The sequence below is a fragment of the Nematocida minor genome (genome assembly GCF_024244105.1).
Source record: "Nematocida minor strain JUm1510 chromosome Unknown 7709, whole genome shotgun sequence".
NCBI lineage: Eukaryota > Fungi > Microsporidia > Nematocida > Nematocida minor.
The window spans coordinates 33,943-54,736 of record NW_026250388.1 but is presented as its reverse complement, the minus strand read 5'-3'; the positions used below and the strand labels follow the sequence as shown (position 1 = coordinate 54,736).

The following is a 20,794-nucleotide window of genomic DNA, read 5'->3' as shown; positions in this document are numbered from 1 at the left end:
AAGACTTTCTATAAGAACAAAAGCTGCCCGTGAAAAGGCACAGCATAGCCCAAGAATAAAAACAACAGATCATGCAAGAGTATCGATGCATCTACATAAGCACACCTCTACACAAGCATATCTTAGCTTAGTGCCTCTATGCATACCAATTGAATGGTGCATAGTGTAAATAAAGCAAGTATAGCACAACAGTACAAAACTCTTATCCATTCTTTTCCTCTTTTCTTCTAAGCTCTATGCAGTCCTTCATCCAGCACTGCACATGCTCGGGCTCTCTTTATTGCGAGATGCAGCGCCTAGATTGTTTGTAATGAATAAAAAATTCAGTATAATTGAATTGTTTTTGCTTTATTTGCAAAATAAATGGCAGTGCTTAGAACAGGACCATTAAGGCCTCAGTCTGTCAGAAGATTAGCAGCAGAGTACATGCAACTGAAGAATGACCCAGACAGCAGCTGGTTTAAGATAGACCCCGAGCCCGCAGACTTTACCCCTTTCTCCGATGGAAACATTGAGTACGTTCGCAAATGGGAAATAACCATCTTCGGATTCAAAGACACAATCTACGAAGGATACACTCTCAAAGCAGATATTTATTTTCCCTCAGACTACCCCCTCTCCCCTCCCAGAGTCATGTTTACCACGAAGATGTACCATCCGAACATATACAGCGACGGAAGAGTGTGCATCTCCATTCTGCACACAGCGCAAACAGACCCGCACTCTGACGAGCTAGACACAGAGCAGTGGACACCCGTGCTCTCTGTTAGAACAATCCTCCTCTCCATTATGCTTCTGCTTAATGAGCCAAACCCAGACTCACCCGCCAACTTGGACGCATCTTTGCACTTCAGAAGAGACAGAAAAGACTACGAAGAGTACGTTAAATTAAAAATACTGATAACATATCCGAATTCAGAAGGTATAAATTAGAGGGTGGCTGCAATGGTTATAATAAATTATATTGAAGTTATAATAAAAGTTATTTATTTGGTTTAGCATGAAGAATCTCAAGAAGACAATAGCTGAAGAGGCTGCTGCCATCAACAACAGAGTCAAAAAAAGCTCGATCAGTGTGTCTCTATCGCACTCCAACGACCCAGAGGTAAATCTCTCTGAAGAAATGCCCATTCCAGAGGCTCTTAGGCAGATTAATCTGCTGAAAAATAAAAAATGAACGAAGAAGCAGAGCAGTACAAAAAGAGGCTGACGAATGCGATCAAAACCTTGGGAAACATATTTGGGTACGAGGTAGAGCTCAGGGCCAAGAACATACTCCTTAGATCGATATACGCCTTTGACGAAGAAGACGTATTTGTTCTGCAAATAAGCGAAAGGGGAATAAGCGTAGAGGCAAACTCTTATTTGAAAAAGTTTGAAAAAGAAAAGGCCATATATTTAGACCAGGGCCGGTCAATAGGGGCTTTCCTCTCTGCGGTTACTCTCTCTCTTTTTGAGCAAAACACGTTCCAATAAACCTATATTTATTTGCAGATTTTTAACCGAAAGTTCGCGCAAAGCTGCTTGAGCCAGATATTTATGGATTATTTATTTTATTTTTATGGGCATTGAAGAAGAGGTAAAGGACGCCATAAAAAAAAGAAATAACAAGAAAGCAGAAAGTCTGTTCTCGAAGAATCTCAGCAGCTCTTTCAGCGTAGAGCTGTACCTGTCCTATCTGTCGTATATCTCCAGCACAAACCCAGACATTCTGAAAGAGTCTACAGCATATGCTTATAACCGAACAATGTACAATATGCACAGCATAGACATCAAGATAAGGTATCTAGAGATTATAATGGAGGAAGATGACCCTGAAAAAGTAAAGGAGACGTATAGCAAAATAGTGCAGATACCCATGCTCAAGATAGAAACAATAATAGAGCTCTATAAAAACTACGAAAGCACAAAGAACAGATACCAGAAAAAAGAAGCGGATCTGCTTTCAAAAGAAGCTACAGCGGTTGAAGAGTCCACGAAGATACTGCAAATAGGCACGCCTTCTGCGCTCATAGAGTACATTATAGAGCAGTACAGGAATAAGTACTCAATGTACACAGTAGAGTATGTGCTTTACAACATAGACGCAATAATTAACAATCCGAGCACCACGAGCAGGAATAGAAACAAGATGTATCTGTACAAAATCCTCCTCCTATCAAAAGATGAAGTAGATAAAGACACCGTAGTAGATAAATACAGCAGAGAAATAGTTCTGGCAAACGGCGTCTCTGAGAAAAACGAAAAAATCAGCGAAATGCTCTGGAGCGCCATCAAAAACACGTCAGACAGTCTGCCTCTGCTCTTTATTCTCGTGGGGTATACGTTCAACATAGAAAAACTGCTAGAGGTAGCGCCTGCAGGCATAACGAAAAAAAGCGAGTCTTTCTACCTCATTCTTTTCAGTGCCATATTAAAGTACAAAAACGTGGCAGGAATGCGAAAGTACCTGATTAAGTTCACAAAAGAGAAGAAAATAGGATCGATAGTCTACAGCTACTGTGCAACAGTGGAGGGCCTGATAGGCGGGGGGAACAAGTATGCAGGAGGAATCTTGCTGAAGGCGCTTAAAATGTTTTTAACAGAAGAGTTTGGAGGAAAGAACAAATACCACATATCCCCAGAAGAGAACACATACAGACTGGCTGTGGAGGGAACAAAACTTCTGCTGTCACTTGGAGATGTACAAAGAGCACACATTTTGATAGACCTGTACAATAGAGAGGGAGGAAAGAATAAGAAAAAGATTGCTAAGGTGTCAAACAGCCCATCCGAGACAGATCCCAAGCTTCTAATGGTGCAGCACCAAATACTCTACGAGTCAGGCTTTGCTGCTGTGCTCTCTATAGCCAATGAATACAGGTATAGCGACATCTTCGAGCTACTATGCAGAGTGTACCAGGTAGAAGAAGAAAAAGAAGTTAAAATGCCAGGAGTGGTTAGAAAGCTGATAGATAACCTGCCAAAACTATCTGAGAATCAGAATATATTCAGTGCGGTGGATATCAACAGCATACTTAGTATGCTCGTAAGTATAGATGTAGAGGGGTAGACAGAGATGAGTTTGTGTATAAAACCATCTGTTTTATCTGCGAAGATAAATATCGGTAGAAAATGCAAAGATCGCATCGAACTGCCTTCTAAAGCTAACTGTGTTAGCTCTGCTAAGATGTAAATGCATGGTATGAATAAATATTATTTATAAATTTTCGTAGCTGTTTTTCCTCGCTTTTCCGTGCGCGAACTGACCAATTAGCAAATATTTTCCTTTTGTTTCATCTCTGGCTCTGGCCAGTATGGAAAACATTAGGAAGGCGCAGCTGAGTGAGATAGCATCTTCTGTGCGAGAAGACAGCAGCACGTCGAGTAACGACCGCGTGGAAGAGGATGGACTGCTGGATATGCTCAAAGGCGCAAACAAAGGCCTTGCTGGATCCCTTAAAACATCGAAAGATACCACAAAGACTCTTAAGAGCCAGGGGAAAAAGCTAGATAGATCTCTCAAAAAAAAGAAGAAGATAAGAAAGAGCATTGACGAAGACGAAAAAATCACACAGAAAATCAACAGCGAGTCTCACCTGATCATGCTCAAAGGTAAATTCTTTGATAGTGTTCGCAACTTCTTTAGCTCCAACAAAAAACACAACGAAGCAGTTGATAAAGCAGCACAGGAAGAGGAGGATAAAGCAAAAGAAGACAGAGCGTCTGAGGATGACTCGTTTTCTTCCGAAGATGAGGAAATAGAGAAACGGCTGGAGGAAACTGACTCTGACGCGAGCATAGACGATGAGCTTGAGAAAACGCTGGCAGGCCTGCAGTCTCTTCGAAGGAGCGTGCACTCTCAGACACAGCGCATAAAGTCCCAGACGCATGCAACCAAGGAAATGAGAATATTGGATAAAGATACGGTGGAAAGATCCAAAAAACTAAAAGAAGAAGTCAAGAAGATAAACTAAACTACAGAGACACTCTCTCCCACTGATATAATCTTGTTCTTTATTGAATGCCAAAATATACTTCATTGCCATACAGCCAGATACACGCTAGCTTTTCATCACACGTTAAACGAAATATGTACTAATTTAATCTTCTGAGCCTGTATAGTCTTTGCGCACTGGAATCAATGTGTACCTAGTAAATACTATGCTACACCTTTGCTACACCATCCTTCTTAGTTGCAGCTGTTTGCTAACTAAACATAAAATAAATAAGCAGAGACTTGTAAAGATAAACCAATCCCTCTGACTATTAGCTTATTTTACACTTTGAGAATACGTTAGATCGCACACCAGCAATAATTATAAGAATAGATAGCTAAGTAGCCCAGATGCATCTACATCAAAGAGTTCCATCTAGATATCCTTCTATTATTTCCTGTATGACCTCCTTTGGCATCACTGATATTCCTTTCTCTTTCATTTCCTGCAGAAACTCGCTGTATATAACATTTACGTCCATTTCGCCCTGTGCCACCTTTTCCTTTATGAACTTGTGGTACTGCCCAATCGACTCGCCGTTGTTCGTTTTTATTGGCTCTATCTTTTTTGTCATGACGGCTCTGAGGTCTTTCTGCTCTACTCCTGCGTTCACCTTTAGGATGCTCTCCACCTCCGCAGCCTCCTGCCTGACTTCCACTATCTGCTGCACGCTGTCTTTTGCATACGGCTTAAACTGCACGCCTTTGCTGTTGTACTCATTGCTTATAAAAACCACCTTAAAACTGTACTTCGGCCTTTCTTCCCTCTTAAACTGTCTCTCCAGCTTTTCTTTCTGTCTTATAAAAAGCTTGTCCTTTTTTGGCCCTTCAAATTCATCCACTATTAAAACAACTGTGATCGATGGCTCAATGGAGCTCTCCACTCTTATAAAAGACTTGTCTATCAGCAGATTGCTGTAGTACACCTCTACATTCTCTTCTCCGAGCAAATTGCCTATCTTCTCCATGACATACGTCTTTCCTGTGCCTGGCTTTCCGTGTATGTAGATGGTGTGTCTTGTGCTGTCGCCCATGTACTCTGCTATTTGCTTTATTTCCTCTGCTCTTCCCTCTATCACGAGGCCCTCAATGCGCTTTTTTATGTGCTCTTTCTTCGATGGATCGTTTAGCACTTCGTCTATTTTGTCCAGTTTCTTTATCCGCTGCTTGGGTATTTTTACTTTTTTTGGTAAAAGTGGTTTTTTAATCTTTTTCTCTTTTTTCTCTTTTTTCACTTTTACTTCTATCTCTCCGTCTGTTTTCTTCTTGTTTGGTCCTCTTTTCTTTCTTGGCTGCGCTGGCTTTGGCTCTGTGGGCTCTTTCCTTGGGCGGCCTCTTTTGCCCTTTACCGGTGCTTGTTTTTCCTTTTCCTCCTCTTTTTGTTTCTCCTCCTTTCTCCTCTCTTCCTCTCTAACAGAGATGTCCAGAGCTTTTTTCAGTGGTCTTTTTCTTTCATTTTCTCTCTGCTTCTCCTTTCTTTCAGCGTCCTCTGCTTCCTCTTTTTTGCCTGCTGCTTTTGCATGCAGTGTTTCCTTTTTCTCTTTGGGTTTGGTGGCTCTCTTTCCTTCCACCTCTTTTGTTCTTGTTCTTTCTCTGACAGCTATCTTTCTCTCAGACCTTCCCATTAAAAAAAAGACACAATAACTATTTTTATTACTCTTTTACTTTTATTTATTTGCTCTCCAGATATTTGTATATCATCGGCGCAACTATTTTCCGGCTTATCGCATTGTCTACTTTGTACACCACGATGTCTTTGTCCCCGTTGATTTCTCTCTTCTCCACAGGCTTTCCCTGGTAGATCCCTTTTTCTATGAACTCCATGCTTGGGAGGTTGTACACGTAAAACTCTCTTACGTTATTTACCTTCACATTTAGCAAAAAGAACTCGTGTCCATTCTTTTCAACGAACTCCTTTATCTTCTGTTTCCATGCTGCGCTTCCATCCCTCTGCACCCAGTCTTCGTACGCATATTTTGCCGAGGAAATTCCAAAGGTTTTGTTCCCGTACTTTGCCGGATAGTTAAACGACTTGTAGTCCATCTGGAGTATTAGCTCTGTTGCTATCTCTGATTCGCACTTTTTAAATTTTTTCAGATCTGCTAGCACGCTCTGCGAGTCGTCCATTGTCAGATTCACCGACTCCAGCAGGCTGTGCACTCCGTGTATGTCTACGTTGTGCACTCTCTTCTCCAGCCCGCTCGTGTCTGTCATGATTGGAATTGTCAGAAGAAGCAGAAAGTTGTACTCGGGCGTCTGTTTTTTTTCTTCTAACAGCTTTGCATACTTGCTGTTTATGTGCCTGTATATCAAAGAGCAGCACGATCCTGCATTCAGCTCGATTGTCATTCCCTCCACCTTGCTGTGCATTTCGTTGAATTCAAGTATTGGATGATGGTCTATCACTCTATCTACAGAAAAGTTTTCCAGAAGAAGAAGCTCTGCATCTGGAAGGTTGAAGTCGATTATTGTTGCAACCACAGTCTTGTCCTTCAGTGGATACTTTTTTGCTCCATGCTGCAGGATCCACTCGTTGTTTTCTTTTACCAGATACACCAGCTGCTCAGGGTCTATGCCCATCATGCCGCACACTGTCACCAGATCTTTTTTGCATTTAAATATTTCCTTGCTAAGATTTACTACGGGAATGCGCCCCTCCATGGCCGCGAGAATGTGCGACCCTATAAACGAGTCTTGATCGCACGATGGGTTTCCCATCACCACTTCTATCTTTCCCTCTGCAATGTGCGAGTATGCGCTGTTTAGCAGTGTTTTCAAATTGCTTTTTCCAACTATTTTTGTGTACTTATCCATGCTGTAGCTCCAATTTTTTAACTTTTCTATTTATGCTTTATTCGCGGGTGTTTTTGATTGCACCAATTATCATGCCACCAATTGCAAAACTAGATAAGAGAAAAAGGTAAATTAGGCTTTTCTAGATGTCTGCACGATTGGACACACTGTACTTCTCAGACTATACTGATAAGGTGATAGATTAAATGTTTTTTCATTTGCTATTGCGGCAAAAATAAGAAAGATGCACACTTCTCCTATTCAGTACAATGGTATGACTTTTCTGTTTTGCCTCACTAAAAGGGAACTTAACAGCTGCTTTTTCATAGATGTAAAAGATTCTCATGCTAGCACTCTCGGGTTGTATTGGACTAGCCAAGATGTAAATACATTTTAGTGCTGAATCTGTCAGCAATTCTCTGGTTGTGATAGAGCATAGCACAAATTAAAATAGCATTCCTATACGAACTATATAAAGAGTTTCAATTTGAGTACATTAGCATCTTTTGTAGCTCCATTAATAAAAGAACTTGCAGTAATAAAAGTGTTTTTTCTTTGTGGATGCAATTTAAATACATGTAGGAATAAAAATAAAAATATCCAAGTTGTACACAAAAGACTTTATTGAAAAATAAATGTATATATATTTACTTTAGAAATACTTACGCACGCATACTATCACTATCTACCAGACAGTTTACTTTTTAAAGATATCTCACTCTCTATGCCTATGTGTCTTTAGCCACTCACTCTTTTCATCCAATTTACATGATTTTTCATTTTTTCTGGATAGCCTTCTGGCCTCTAGCTTCTGTCTGCACAACCAATTCAAGAGCAAAAATAATCATAGAGTTCCCATTGTAAGCGTGCAGGAGAAATAGTTCTGGTACTGCTAGTACTATGCTGATATCGGTGTACTGGCTTATCAGAGAGCTTATTTTCTGTTATGTGCCACTAAGAAAGACTTTCATCTTTTCTTGCATTGAAAAACTTTCTGCAATGGCGCAGAGAACTGAATGCTGCACAAACTAAACATAGAGCACGCGAACTACCATCTATCTACTTATCCTAGCCATAAAAAGTAAGACAGCAGGGCATCTTAGATGCTTTATTTCATTTTTAACTGCGCATGAAGTCGTTTTTAATTTTTTTTAATTTTCCATCCCTGCAATGAATACAGAAGTAGTACCAAAAACAGAGACAGAGTACAAGGCAATGGTCGAAGCCAGAGAAAGAATAGGCATTCCAGCCAACTTTGTGTCCTTCAAAAGATCACAGAGAAACGTCTACCCAAGATACGCCTTATTGAAGATGGAAAATGTAACTACAAAAGAGCAGGCTGAGAAATACATCGGAAGAGCTGTTGAGATGTACATCCCAAAGACAAAGGTGCAACTGTCTGGATACAAGGAAAGAGTAGTCACAGGATACATCCACAGAGTCCACGGAAACTCTGGAATCGTCAGAGCAAGATTCGAGAAGAACCTATGCCCTAAATTCATAGGATCATTCGTATACGTGCAGTTATACAAGGCCAATCCAAACTACTTCCAAAAAGACTAAATAAATTATATCTTGATATAAAATTCTGCCATTTTAAGCCATCATATCCAATGACAGTATGTAGAAAGACGTGCTACAGCATCTATAGCTCTTTTTAGCTCTACAAGTGCATAGAATGTAGAAATGCTATTTGCCTGTTGTTCAATCAATGCTCATGCAAAGAGTGCCTATTATTTCCATTATATGCATAGCAGCTAGTTTGTACAAAAAGATCGTCCAAATACAATCTGAGAATTTTTGCAGATAAAGACACTTGAAAGGGTTAAGTGAGCTACATTCACTTGCTTGTAGTGTCATCAAAGATCAAAGAGTATTTCTACTTGACTAAACATTAGCCATAAAAGACCGAATAAAAATATTTTCATAACGAAATCACATCGATACACAGCAGAATAAAGACGGAAACAGCTGATAGCCGCTAAACAAAATAGCACTTTTTAAACGAGTTAGTTCTTAGCCTAGGATTGTATCCTAAAATCTTAGCTCCGCACTCTCCGTAGACTTTCCCATCGCTTGTAATGTATGTTGCATGGCTGGGCGGTATTGCAGTGTGCAAAAGAGAGCACAGCGGACGACTGCTACTGCGCATGCTCTTTGGCGAGTTAGCAGCTATCCTAGACACGCTTCTTGAGCATCCCGGGCAGTTGGACTCTTCTTTTTCTTTGCATGCAGGCGTGATAAATCCCGATATCCCAAGTGCCACTCTTTGGTAAAAGTAGTTCTGTTTGTCTTTTGTCGATACATCCTTCATTAGAAAGTCCGTTATTTCTTCGACTTTGTGTTCCTTAGATATTTTGGAAAATAATGGCGATTCCCGAGGAAGCACCAAAAGAAGAAGAATTCTGCTGGGTATTTCTTTTCCGTACTTCTTTGCAAAGGCGTGTGCGCTCTCTTTGCTCTCTGCAGACTCGCAAATTCTCACAAAGTCTCTGCACACAATGGCAGTGCGCATTGCCTGGCTGTGATCTTCTGTTCCCAGCTCGTTGGTATCCAAATTGATCTCGCTGCAGTTTTTTTTGAATGCATTCTTCACAGACTCTTTTGTAACCACGTACTTCTCTATATCCACGAGATGCTCCAGCTGGTACTCATTTTGTATTTCCTTTGCTGTCTGGATAAACCCTCTTCTCCCCAAGAAGTCCACCATGCTCACTATCACCTCATTCTTAGCTTTCTCCTCCTCTTTTTTTATTTCTTTTTCAATGCGGAGACACTCCTGCTCTTTTTTTCCAAGATAATCAAGGAGAGCCTCCATCTTCTCCTGCACTTTATCTGAAGACACGCTGTTAAGACTGATTCCAAACTTCTGCACAGATAGATACGTTACCTTAAGTATTTTTCTAAGCATCACATCCTTCTCTTCCATGTAAATAAATATTCTAATATAATTATACTATTGTTTATTGTACTAGCGCAGACAGAATTAGCAAACTTCTAATCCAGCCACGCAAATTCCAGCTGAGAGAGCTGCAACAGAACATAAAGATCTTTAGATCAGCCCCAGATAAAGGATAAACTAGGAGGTGTCATCAAACCGCTGCACTCCATCTTTCGTAATTGCACAAAAGTGCAGCTTGCCGTAGTTCAGCACTAGCCTTCTTTTTACTCCTTCGTATATCTCCTGTATTAAGTCAACTGTCTCCTTTACTCCCATTTCATCTGTATGCTTCATTTTCATCCCTGTAATGAAGAAGGGAGCACCGTACCCTGTGGCCATGTGCTTGTACGATGAGCACGCGCCGTACTGATCCACCATAAAAAGCTTTCCTGTGCCTTCAGAGACCCCCCCGACGATTGAGCTCAGCTCAACAGGGCTCCTTCTTAGTCTTCCGTGTATCTCTTCCTGGAGAGCGCTTGAGAACACTTTCTCTGTGAGCTCCAAGCCATTGGAAATATTCTCGTACTTCAGTTGCTCCAGGACAGCCCGTATAACCCTGTCGCAGTCTCCCTGCTTTCCCCCAGAGATCACAGCGGAATACTTCGTTATCTCTGTGCACTTGTTGTGATCATTCTTGGGAACAAGAACGTTATTCCTAAACATTGTGTCACATGCTAAGACAACGTAATCTCTTCCAGCCACTCCAAACAGTACATCCATTATAAATAAATAAATAAAACATTATTTATTCCCGTCTGTCTCCAATGCAATCTCACCGTATTTATATTTACCAAGAAACAACAAACAATGGGGGGAGCTACAAGCAATAGAATACTTACAGCAGGCGTGTGCGCTTTTGTTCTTTTTTCTATACATCCTCAGCTGGAGAGCCCAGAGACCGGTTTTTTCAATGTTCTTTCCATTCTGTACCTCTCGTACTGGATGGGGTCATCGTACTTAAAGTCCGTTGCTGTTCTTTATTTCATTCTCAACTCTACTGATGTTCTGTACATCATCAGCAGAGGCAGACACATTCTCACACAGAACATTCTTTATTCTACTAAAATTCCCGTTCTTTCGAATATATCCCAGGGAAGATCTCTGTACAAAAGCATAAAGAGCAAAAGTATAGCGCCTATTTTCGTGTCTGTTCTGCTGAGGATTTTATTCGAGATAGCCTGGAGCCTAGGCAACCAAAGCAGGAATATTGCAGGCACAATTCCTCTGCTCTCTTCTTCAGTTGTGCACATCCACTCGAGTTCAGTGTACATGCACACATCCTCTGAATACTACGGGGAGTATAAGGGAAAGCAAGGGAGTGGAAACAGAAAAGTCGTGGGGGATAAAGAGAAGTGTGAAAACCCAGGATGGAAAGTTCTTTTGGAGGGACTGGAGGGAAACCCTCCGCCTTCTGTTCGGATTACAAGTGGGTCTGTGATATATCTGCAGGACACAGAGACTGAGGAGTATCTGCAGACATTTGACGTAGCATCGCCTCTCACCACATCGAACCAAGAAGTGTCTACAGCACCCAGCATAACAGAGAAGAGCAGATTTTTGATAGTAAACGAGGATGGAGACATGAGCAAGACAGTGCCCGTATACTTAGATGCATACTTCTATCTGAAGCACGTATCCACGGGAGTATTTGTCCGCGTCCTCAAAAGACGCATAAGTAATGAGAGCAAAAAGTATGAAATTAACGGAGAAAAAGAGACGGGAATAAACAGGAACATTGGATCAAAAAGCTGTCTGTGGTCTGGCCGGGAAATCACACAGAGGCCTCGAGGAGTCAGAAAGATCCTTGAGAGTATTATAGAAAAAGTGTGCGAAAGTGGAAGACAGATAGTGGAGAATGCAAAAGAGAACGGAAGAAAAGAGAAAGAAAGCCGATCAAAAAGAGCAGGAATATACAAATACGTATACAACTTTAATGTGATAATGTACATTGCACTCTTTGGTCTGGCAGTGCTCAGAGGTGTTCTCGGAAAAGAGAATGTGTGGGAGCAGGTTATGTCCTGTCTGCTCGATCTTTTGATTTGTGTGATATTCAAGAGAAACATAAGAGATACAATGTACTGTGCAGGAGTCATTGGAATACAGCACGGGCTAAAGCTCCAGGCACTGGTGAAGGAAATTATGAGAAGTAGAGAAAAAGAAAAGAGATCATAAAAAATAAATATCTTTATTAATAATACGATGCTCACGCTACTAAGCTCAGTATGGTTGGCGGCCAAATGCCATTGCTCTTTCTTCTAGCTCTGCACTCCTGTTCTATACGGACGGGGGCTGAGGTCACTGATCTGCCTTGTTTTGGGATTTTCGATCGGGCTGTTCCTAAGCACTGTGATCCACCGCATTTTAGCCTTACGATCTACCTTTCACACAACTTTCTTCAGTATTTCTTATAATCAGCTAACAGGAGTCACTAGCTGCTTTCTCACAGGCTTTGCGGTACGCGTATGCATTAGTCTTACTACCAGCCTCTATCCTTAGCCTTACGTTCGATCTTCCTGTTAGTCTACAACATGCCTTCCTAGCTCTGCGGTTGGGCTTGGATGCTGATCTGCTTTCTCACGGGCATACGATCTGCTGAGTCCTTGAAATTGCAAACTGCTTTCTCACGGGCTTTCTGTCCGCTTATGTGTATAAGACTTACGACTAGCCTCTATCCTTAGCCTTATGTTGCTCTTTCTGCCAGTTTAAGATCTGCCTCTATCCTTAGCCCTATGATCAGCCATCCTCTCTTCGCGTTTTGTCTACACTTCTTTGCATTCTATAGCTTTTTTCCTGAAAGTGTGTGCTCTTTGGCTCTGTGTGTTTGCTGCTGCTTCGTATGTTTTTGTGTCTCTTCCATGTTTTTTCGAGTGTATGATGTGTGATGATCATGTTCTCTTTTTTGCACAGAACCTTACTCCACTGTGCTCTCTCTTATTTTTAAAGTTTTTTCATTTTATAGTTTGATTTTTGGCCAGTTTTATGCAAGACCTGCACAAACACAAGCCAGCCATCTGACCAAGTGAAATAAAATTTTGCAAGGCTCAATTCCAATGCATAGATGCTGCTGCGAGTTTTGGACTGCTTTTGAACGCATGCCCAGCTATGCTCCGAGAGCATAGACAAAGATACTTGTTAGTTCTTCGGATCACTGCCCTTTAAATACCTTTTTTTCAATTAATTCACCAAATAGATTAAGTATCCAATTAATTTACTACATTAATTGATGCGAATAGATCGATCAATGGAAGGAACTTATTCCGCAGTAATACAAAGGCCATAGAGAATAGCTCAAGAATAGAATGATGTGTCTGCATAGACTAGCATAGCATACTATTCTGTGTATAAACAGCACCTATACATTTTAACAGAGAAAGATTCTTTGTAAAGCAGTGCTAAATGGCTTTATATGACATATACGATCATCTACTAAGAAATAAGAAATTCATCTAAAATGAAGAACATCGGATGTTCTCAATATGTCTGCACAAAAATAAACAAAGATTCTTTGATGAAAAAATAGCTAGCACAGGAGATTATAGCTGTGCGCTGAAGAACAGTCTCCACCAATCATCTGATGCAGTGATCAGCATGAAATAAAAACTAAACAACTTTTATTCTAGAACAATTCGAGCATAGAGCTCTCTTCTTCCTTTTTCCCCCAAAAGAGACAGCCCGAGGAGCCAGGACGCGTTGGTCCATCCAAATCCTTCACGCGGAACGTACCTTATGTCTGTTCCGATGTTTCCGTACTCCACATTTACCTTGTGCGTACTTTTTTCCAAATTGTACTTTTCTGTCACCACTCCATTATACTGCGCAAATATTCTTCCTATCATAGTGCACCACTTCAAGGCAAGAGACTTAGCGAGCCCATCATACCCGTAGTTGACCAAACCTGTCCACCCAATTATCTGATGAGGAGCCCATCCGTACGGATAGTCCCACTGTCTCTGCATTTCTCCTTTTTCCAGGTCGAGTGTGCAGCTCTCTTTTGTTCCCGTAAATATTCCTCCTCGTCCTATCAAGTCGCCAAGACCATCAACAAGCATAGCTGCCTTCTCTCTATCAGCAGCCTCTGCATAGAGGGGATACAGAACAGTTGCTCCTTTGTATGTGCTTAGTTTTTTTGTTTTTCCGTTATAGTCGAAGTAGCATTCACCGTTCCACAGCACTGTGTTGATTGCTACTTTTCTTTTCTTCGATATTTCTGCTATTTCAGGTACACTGCGCATTTTAAGAATATCCTGTTCTGTCTTGTACAGCAAAGAGTTCAGATCCACTGTGTATAAATAAGATGCTATTCCGTCCACTCTTTTGGAGGTGTCATGGCCTGACTCACGAACTGCTCTGTCGTTCTGCAGATACTCTTCCAGTTCTTCTGACACTTCCTCTCCCTTGTTGTACCTTTTAATGTACTCATTCAGCTGCTCCACTGACCAGTTAGCAGATCCAGGTACTGTTTTTCTGATTGCTGAAAAGAAATGCCCTTCCTCTGTTTCCATTGGTATTCCTTTTCCGCCAGGCGTGTGCCGAGTAAGCCCCAGCTCTTCGTCGTATCCTCTGTGGAAGTAGTAGTATTCTTTGATCATAGCATCTGTTGCTGATGCAAACCAGTCCTCAAGCGAGCTTTTCTCATTCGGTGCAAGATGCAAAAATAGCTCCAGCACAAGAGTGGAGAAGAGCGGAGGATTTCCTCTGAACAAATAGTACGTCCTGTTTGCATTGAGTATTTTTCCATACGCCTCTATCTGGTATCTCAGGTTCTCGGCAATGCAGAAGGCTTCAGCGAGCTGTCCCGACATTATAAGGCCCTTCGCAATGAAATACGAGTCCCATCCGTACATTTCATTGAATCTTCCCCCAGGGACATAGAAAGGACAGGGACCCACGCCCCTTTGGATGTATCCTCCTCGCTCAGACGGCGGAACAACAGGATTGTGCCAAGAACTCGCAAAAGGTATATCTTTTTTGTAACTGTCATAACGGCCATTAGTACTATTGATACAATCATTCTTCATATTTTCTGGAATAGTAGGCGATGAAAAGAAATAGGTGAATGAAAGAGAAAGCAGGCCTGGGGCAGTATCGGATAGGACTTCACGGGTTGAAAGCGAGTCTGCAAAGTACACGCCAGATGGCGCGTCTTTTGATGTTCTTATCTTTACCATTTTGACTGTAAATCCAGACTCTGCCAGAGCGCTAATAGTATTTTTATAATAATGGATGGAAGGAATGTCAAATGATGGAACATAGAGAAAGAACTCAACGCGGGATATCTTGGTGTCTATCAAAGCCAATTTAAGCCCGTTCAAGTCTAGGACTCTCCTAAGATTCTGCCAAAAGCACGTTTTGATGAGGCGCGTGAGTCTGTTGATGCTGTGCTCGTTTAGAATAGTCTCTGGCACTATAACTGTCTTAAGATTGATGTCCGCCAGTGCTAGCTCCTGCAGCAGTGTGGAGATAGAGTAGTTTCCTTCGAGCCATGTCTCATTTCCTTGGTTCATTTCGATAAGATATCTCTTGGGCCCAAGATCATCCACTGTAATGGTGGAGTCTTTAGTGGTGTCTTCCTGGTCTAGAAGCCGCTGTATTGTGCTCTGTATATTGCACACAAACTCTCTGTTCAAGTTTGTCTGTGTGGACTTTCTTCTGATTTTGGACTCTTTAATGGGCTCGGTCTGCACTGTTCTTCTTCTGCCTTTTGTGGGCGTCAATTGGGTCATAACAAAATAATAAAAGAGAATAAAATATATAGCACACAGATAATAAAATTGCAAGCACAGAGAACTTGAGAGCTTCTGCAGAACTGAAACTATTTAAAGTATCTTAACTAGCCCAGAAAATAGGCACAAAGAAAAAGAACCTTCTATTATTTGCACAAGTAATTGCTGAATGCCTGCATTGCATTTGATAGAGTGCTCAGTTAATGATTATTTACTAATACGGAGATAGAAACAGTCTCTGAATATAAAAATTTATTTAGTGAGAATGTTTGTTTGAGCTGTCTCTATATAATAGCGGTTGCATTGTGTCCTGTTTCTTTGAGATGCTTGAACAAGTCGTTTCTGTTGGCGAACACGCTTTTGCACTTGGCACAGGACATAGTGAACGCAGTGCCCGTTCTCAGATCACGGTCTTTATCGCATGGTGCCGATCTTTTCTGAGCTGGCTCTTTCCTATTTCCTTTCTGTTTGCTAGCTGATAGCGGCTTAGCAGATTTTTTGTGTTCTTTTGTTCTTGTGTGCACTTCTTCCTGTGCGGTTTCTATAGGATTATTATCCACTGGTGCTGCAAAAGGCTTTGTGCGCAGTGGCTCGTTATTCCTTTCCACTCCATAGGAAAAAGTGCTCTCCTGTTCTTCTATTTCATCTAAATCTGTGCACACAGCATCTGTACCATCCTCTACAATGGGCACATCTTCCAATTTGCATTGCTCTATCTGGTCAATGAGCTCTTGTATTTTCTCTGGCTTCATTTGTTCTAGTTTTTCCTTGTGCTTTTTTGACTTCGAGTGGTTTCCCAGCTGGTTCATGCTTTTGAATGATTTATTGCACAGCGCGCAGACAAACTGGTCTTCATCCTTTGCTGCCTGTGCTTTTTCTTCTTTTTTCTTCTTTCTTTCCTCCTCCTGTTTGCTGTACTCCATCTCCATTGCCTTTTTCTCTTCTTCTGTTAAGTTGTGGCTGTCTGTGAGTATCACTCCGTTTCTGCTGATCTTTGGCTTTACAATGTTCAGGTCTATCTTTTTCGGGACAACACGCAGCCTCTCGTCCTTTTTCTGCAGGATTTTCACTAGCTCCTTGACCTTTGATGCGTACTCAGCTCTTCTGGTCTCTACTACTTTTTTGAAATCTTTTTCTATTTCTCTTTTAATATGCCTCGGATACTCTGCGTAGTTTCTGTCAATGTCCTCGCACGAAAAGTTGAAGTGTCTCAGCGATGAGAAGTTCAGGTAGAACTCGTAGAAGGGCCGGGGCATTCCCTTCGAATACCCAAATGCAGGTGCCCTAAACAGTCCTCCCCGTGTTATGTTCTCTACTCTCGCTATTTCAGCAAACAAGTTGTTAATCATTGAATAGTTCTTTTCCTCTATCTTCTCCAGTGCCTTTGCTTGCGCAATAAACTGGTCTATGTCCAGCTCTGGCTCCTGTTTTCTTGCTGGCACTTTCTTTGAGGCTTTGTCTCCGCTCTTCATGAGAATCTCATACGCCTCTTTTATTTCTATGAACACATCGTCTGAGGTTTCTTCTCCTCTTGACCTCGCTGCATCTGGGTGGTACAGCATAGCCAATCTTCTGTATGCTTTTTTTATTTCGTCTTCTGTGGCTGTCTCCGAAACACCAAGTATCTCTCTAGGCGCTCTGTTTCTTCTTGCAAGCGTTGAGGATCCTTGTCCCATTAAAATATTCAGTCGAAAACAGAAATAAATACAAATAACAGCTGTGCAATAAAAGTACCATTTAAAAAAATAAAAATAGTATCCATTGCAAATTTCTACAATTTCTTCTTCTTTTAGATCCAATGAGAAATAGCGCTGCAGAGTCTACAACTTACGTAATAGAGCCTCTAGAAATTCTTACACCGGACCATATAAATAACAGAACGTTTAAACTGCCATCAGAAGAGCAGACAGTGTGTGGATACCATTTTCAGAGATATACAGCTAGAGAGCAAAATACACTGTATATATGCATTTGTGTGTGTTTATTTACAATTAAAGCTTTCTGTGTATGAGCTAATAACAGACTGTTGCCTATATGATCCTCTAGAATTTTTTTATTTTTTGTTATATGGATTTAATTTGGATATTAGTACTGATCTTGGCCTTTGTGCCAGCTAGTGTGTTAGGGACATCAAAAATAGGAGGAAAAGCGCCTAAAAGAAGGAGTTTATCGCGGGAGATAGCAAACGTGACGAAGCTTGCAAATGAGCTTGCTATAATAGACAACATGAGCACAAAGCCGCCGCCGCGCACAGGCTCAGGAAGGGGCGAGTACATTGCAAACGAAATGCGCAGCATTGCAGAAAACACAGAGATTCAGATGGACAGCTTTTTCAAAGACTACAAAGAATTCTACACCGCAGAAGAAAAAGCCCATAAGAACGTGGTAACTGCAGAATCATCGCACGGGCTCGTGGACATTGAAAACTTTTTTGATCCTGAGACCATCCAGAGAATTTGTGAAAACAAAACAAACACCTACACGCTGATGAATCTCCTTGTGGAGATAAAAGAAGAAGAGAACATAGACATGAAAAAGTGTCTTGCATATGTGGAAGACAAAAGAAAGCCGAAGAGTGAAGGGCTGAATAAGGACTATACAAAAGAGAGATGTAATACGCTGGCAGGGTTCCCTTGCACGCTCAAACAAACTTTGAAAATACTGTGCGCCCCAGAGCTAAAAATAACAACGCCCAGGTCTTGCATCAATCTGCTTGATTTTATATGCACGCTGTTCTGCAGGATAAGTGTCAACAACTTCCAGACGATAAAGTACGACTATTGCAATGTGGTGAGCGAAGCAACAAACAAGATAAATCTATTCGTGGCGTGCGAGGATAAGCTCCTGGAAAAGTTCAAGAACACAAAGAACCTGCAGGGCCTCATAAAACAGCATGAAGAGGTCATCAAAAGCCTAAAAAAGGTAAAAGACCACTGTCTAAACTTTACGAAAACAATGCCAGAGCTATACAATATTCTGCAGCTGATAAAAAACGAAGGCGCGCTCTACATCAGTGACTTCCTGCAGATACCGTACGACCCCACCTCGAGCACACAGCAGGAGCACATAATCAGATCGCTGAGAAAAACTCACTACACTGACTTAGTAAGGCTGCAAAACGACTTTACGGTATACGAGAAGCGCATAAACGAAATAATCACAGAAGTAAAAGAGACGAACATATACAAGTTTGACGACTTCATCAAAGCATGCAGGGATATATTCAAATACGATTTCTCCATCCTGTTTGATAAGCTGATCGAAGCAAGCAGCGTTAAGTCTCCGTCTGCCCTCCAGAAAGAGCAGCTGGACAGCATTGTAAAATCAATTACCAAAATGAGCAGATTAGATAAAGAGATAGTAGAGACTGAGTCGATAGTGCACACGAGATTCTCAAAAAACATATACTTTTATCTAATAAAACACAATATAGACAACGACGACATAATATATTTTCCAATAGACATACTATTGCTGATATATCAGAGCAATAGCACCTTTGAAAAGAAAATAAAAAAACTAGACATTTACAAAAAGGGGCACATAGGAAACTCAAAGATCAGCGATTACAAAAGCAACTCTGAGCTCGCCAGCGCAGCAAAGAAAATCAAGAGCAAGTACATTATACTGCACATCAACTATATACTGGAGGACACAATGAGGAGACTGTGCGAGTTTCAGTCCAAAAACAAAACCATTCGATCTAGATTCTACAGAAGGAATCTGGAGAACATCCAAAGAACCATCAGCGGAATTTCCGAAATAATTAATTCTAAGGAGCGGATAGACATTGAGTATGTTATGAAACTAAAGACCATTGTAAAAGATATCTTGCCTATATACAAAAAAATACTATACATACTGGACTCGAAAGAAAAGTACAAAGACCTTTTGAAAAAAGAAATGATCCACTTAAACCAGTTGTATGCAGACTGCTAGAGCAGATATCTTCTATACCGGTGCCTAATAACAAATAAACTACATTCTTAGAAACTCTTGGACTGTGCTATTGCTATCTAGTTAAAAGCTGATTTATTGATTAAACTTTTTATACTAAAAGACTCACTACACGTTATTTTCATTCCGCAGTAGTGGTAGCTATCTAGACTCATTTCTACAAAGTCTGAACTGCTCACCAATTTAACACACATATTTTGTTTTTATTTCAATTCGAGCATCTGCTAGTATTTTCTAATTTATGATGTAGCAGATCTCACAGGCATGGGCACTGAAATTCAATAAAAAGTGGAGTAACAAACGTATCTACACACTCCACTATAGCGCTACAGCCTTTCTACTCTCCGGTGGTGATAAAATTAAGCGGAGTGCTCACTTACTTCTATTTCTGTTTCTCTTATCACATGATACATGGACTCGGTCCTTTTGAGGAGAAGTGTCCGATACTTATCCACTGTTCCATCTACTAAAACATATCCATCAGAGTTTATCTCCACTCTGCAATACTCTCCGTTTATTTTTCCGTTAATTACTATATTCTCTTTCTCTATCGATATGTCTACATTGTACAGTAGCATTTCTACTATTATTTCAACATGCGTACTATTCTCTAGCTTGTTCTCTACATCGCTGAGATTGTACAGTTTGTATGTGTAGTCTGGCTGAACATACGAAAACAGCCCGAGCATGCTGTACAGACGACTTGTGCTGTTTATTCTATGATATCTCACAGGCTTGTGCTGCAGAAAAGAGTAGTCCACAGACTCTACCCCGTGCCCTTCTACACCCTTTAGCTCTTTTATTACCGATCCAAATCCCTTATGCTCCTCCTCTGTGTCGTACTGCAGCAGGTTTTTCAGCAGCTTGTACACATTGTAGTACTCTCTGTTCTTCAAGTGCAGCATGATTGAGAACGTAAATATTCTGAAATACGACGACCACTCCTCCTCTATCAGCGAAATGTCTACCTTCTTTATGGCCCTGTATATACTCTCCACTCTTTCTTTTCCTATCTGTATCACACTGCTTCCCATGCTCTGTGCGTCTTCTCCGTCGTCCTGCTGATTTTCTTTTTCCTCTCTTTCGTAAAAAATATCTATCACAAAGGTTTTCCCGCTTATCATGTAGTTGGCTCCCTGCTTATTCTCCTCTGCATAGAGGTGCCATGAGAACTCATCGCAAAGTAGCTGCAGAAACTCCAAATCACTTATGCAGTCTGTGTATGTGTAAAAGGCGTACTCGTAGTCCTTCCACCCCATTAAAAATAAAAATATTAAGCAACTATATGCACAGCCCTCCAAGCTTCTTCTCTGCAAATAAATACAAAACCTCCACAGATTTGCACATCTCATTACACCATTATATTTTCTCATTTATCTTTCTCAATAAACAGTTCCAATTTGT

General features: G+C 41.0%; 15 protein-coding genes across 15 annotated transcripts; 8 read left to right on the top strand and 7 right to left on the bottom strand.

Moving 5' to 3' along the window:
* Positions 1-363: 363 nt before the first annotated feature.
* NEMIN01_1483 (ubiquitin-conjugating enzyme E2 R) lies at positions 364-933 on the top strand (the record flags this gene model as incomplete). The annotated part of the gene is made up of 1 exon (XM_051477425.1): positions 364-933. The coding sequence occupies one exon, from the start codon at positions 364-366 to the stop codon at positions 931-933; it is 570 nt and encodes a 189-aa protein (XP_051333385.1).
* Positions 934-1,000: 67 nt separating this feature from the next.
* Positions 1,001-1,177, top strand: NEMIN01_1449 (uncharacterized protein; the record flags this gene model as incomplete). The annotated part of the gene is made up of 1 exon (XM_051477391.1): positions 1,001-1,177. One exon carries the CDS (start codon positions 1,001-1,003, stop codon positions 1,175-1,177), a length of 177 nt encoding a protein of 58 aa, XP_051333351.1.
* On the top strand, positions 1,174-1,476 carry NEMIN01_1482 (uncharacterized protein; the record flags this gene model as incomplete). Its single annotated transcript, XM_051477424.1, has 1 exon — positions 1,174-1,476. One exon carries the CDS (start codon positions 1,174-1,176, stop codon positions 1,474-1,476), a length of 303 nt encoding a protein of 100 aa, XP_051333384.1.
* An 85-nt stretch (positions 1,477-1,561) lies between these two features.
* Positions 1,562-3,052, top strand: NEMIN01_1481 (uncharacterized protein; the record flags this gene model as incomplete). The annotated part of the gene is made up of 1 exon (XM_051477423.1): positions 1,562-3,052. The coding sequence occupies one exon, from the start codon at positions 1,562-1,564 to the stop codon at positions 3,050-3,052; it is 1,491 nt and encodes a 496-aa protein (XP_051333383.1).
* A 244-nt stretch (positions 3,053-3,296) lies between these two features.
* Positions 3,297-3,956, top strand: NEMIN01_1480 (uncharacterized protein; the record flags this gene model as incomplete). Its single annotated transcript, XM_051477422.1, has 1 exon — positions 3,297-3,956. One exon carries the CDS (start codon positions 3,297-3,299, stop codon positions 3,954-3,956), a length of 660 nt encoding a protein of 219 aa, XP_051333382.1.
* Positions 3,957-4,338: 382 nt separating this feature from the next.
* NEMIN01_1479 (uncharacterized protein) lies at positions 4,339-5,601 on the bottom strand (the record flags this gene model as incomplete). The annotated part of the gene is made up of 1 exon (XM_051477421.1): positions 4,339-5,601. One exon carries the CDS (start codon positions 5,599-5,601, stop codon positions 4,339-4,341), a length of 1,263 nt encoding a protein of 420 aa, XP_051333381.1.
* A 46-nt stretch (positions 5,602-5,647) lies between these two features.
* Positions 5,648-6,790, bottom strand: NEMIN01_1478 (exopolyphosphatase; the record flags this gene model as incomplete). Its single annotated transcript, XM_051477420.1, has 1 exon — positions 5,648-6,790. The coding sequence occupies one exon, from the start codon at positions 6,788-6,790 to the stop codon at positions 5,648-5,650; it is 1,143 nt and encodes a 380-aa protein (XP_051333380.1).
* Positions 6,791-7,939: 1,149 nt separating this feature from the next.
* Positions 7,940-8,332, top strand: NEMIN01_1477 (large subunit ribosomal protein L35Ae; the record flags this gene model as incomplete). The annotated part of the gene is made up of 1 exon (XM_051477419.1): positions 7,940-8,332. The coding sequence occupies one exon, from the start codon at positions 7,940-7,942 to the stop codon at positions 8,330-8,332; it is 393 nt and encodes a 130-aa protein (XP_051333379.1).
* Positions 8,333-8,750: 418 nt separating this feature from the next.
* NEMIN01_1476 (macrophage erythroblast attacher) lies at positions 8,751-9,698 on the bottom strand (the record flags this gene model as incomplete). Its single annotated transcript, XM_051477418.1, has 1 exon — positions 8,751-9,698. One exon carries the CDS (start codon positions 9,696-9,698, stop codon positions 8,751-8,753), a length of 948 nt encoding a protein of 315 aa, XP_051333378.1.
* Positions 9,699-9,848: 150 nt separating this feature from the next.
* Positions 9,849-10,430, bottom strand: NEMIN01_1475 (20S proteasome subunit beta 4; the record flags this gene model as incomplete). Its single annotated transcript, XM_051477417.1, has 1 exon — positions 9,849-10,430. The coding sequence occupies one exon, from the start codon at positions 10,428-10,430 to the stop codon at positions 9,849-9,851; it is 582 nt and encodes a 193-aa protein (XP_051333377.1).
* An 87-nt stretch (positions 10,431-10,517) lies between these two features.
* Positions 10,518-11,882, top strand: NEMIN01_1474 (uncharacterized protein; the record flags this gene model as incomplete). The annotated part of the gene is made up of 1 exon (XM_051477416.1): positions 10,518-11,882. The coding sequence occupies one exon, from the start codon at positions 10,518-10,520 to the stop codon at positions 11,880-11,882; it is 1,365 nt and encodes a 454-aa protein (XP_051333376.1).
* Positions 11,883-13,321: 1,439 nt separating this feature from the next.
* NEMIN01_1473 (alpha,alpha-trehalase) lies at positions 13,322-15,433 on the bottom strand (the record flags this gene model as incomplete). The annotated part of the gene is made up of 1 exon (XM_051477415.1): positions 13,322-15,433. The coding sequence occupies one exon, from the start codon at positions 15,431-15,433 to the stop codon at positions 13,322-13,324; it is 2,112 nt and encodes a 703-aa protein (XP_051333375.1).
* A 284-nt stretch (positions 15,434-15,717) lies between these two features.
* Positions 15,718-17,109, bottom strand: NEMIN01_1472 (DnaJ-like protein subfamily A member 5; the record flags this gene model as incomplete). Its single annotated transcript, XM_051477414.1, has 1 exon — positions 15,718-17,109. One exon carries the CDS (start codon positions 17,107-17,109, stop codon positions 15,718-15,720), a length of 1,392 nt encoding a protein of 463 aa, XP_051333374.1.
* A 391-nt stretch (positions 17,110-17,500) lies between these two features.
* NEMIN01_1471 (uncharacterized protein) lies at positions 17,501-19,372 on the top strand (the record flags this gene model as incomplete). The annotated part of the gene is made up of 1 exon (XM_051477413.1): positions 17,501-19,372. One exon carries the CDS (start codon positions 17,501-17,503, stop codon positions 19,370-19,372), a length of 1,872 nt encoding a protein of 623 aa, XP_051333373.1.
* A 377-nt stretch (positions 19,373-19,749) lies between these two features.
* Positions 19,750-20,649, bottom strand: NEMIN01_1470 (uncharacterized protein; the record flags this gene model as incomplete). Its single annotated transcript, XM_051477412.1, has 1 exon — positions 19,750-20,649. The coding sequence occupies one exon, from the start codon at positions 20,647-20,649 to the stop codon at positions 19,750-19,752; it is 900 nt and encodes a 299-aa protein (XP_051333372.1).
* Between the last annotated feature and the right edge of the window lie 145 nt (positions 20,650-20,794).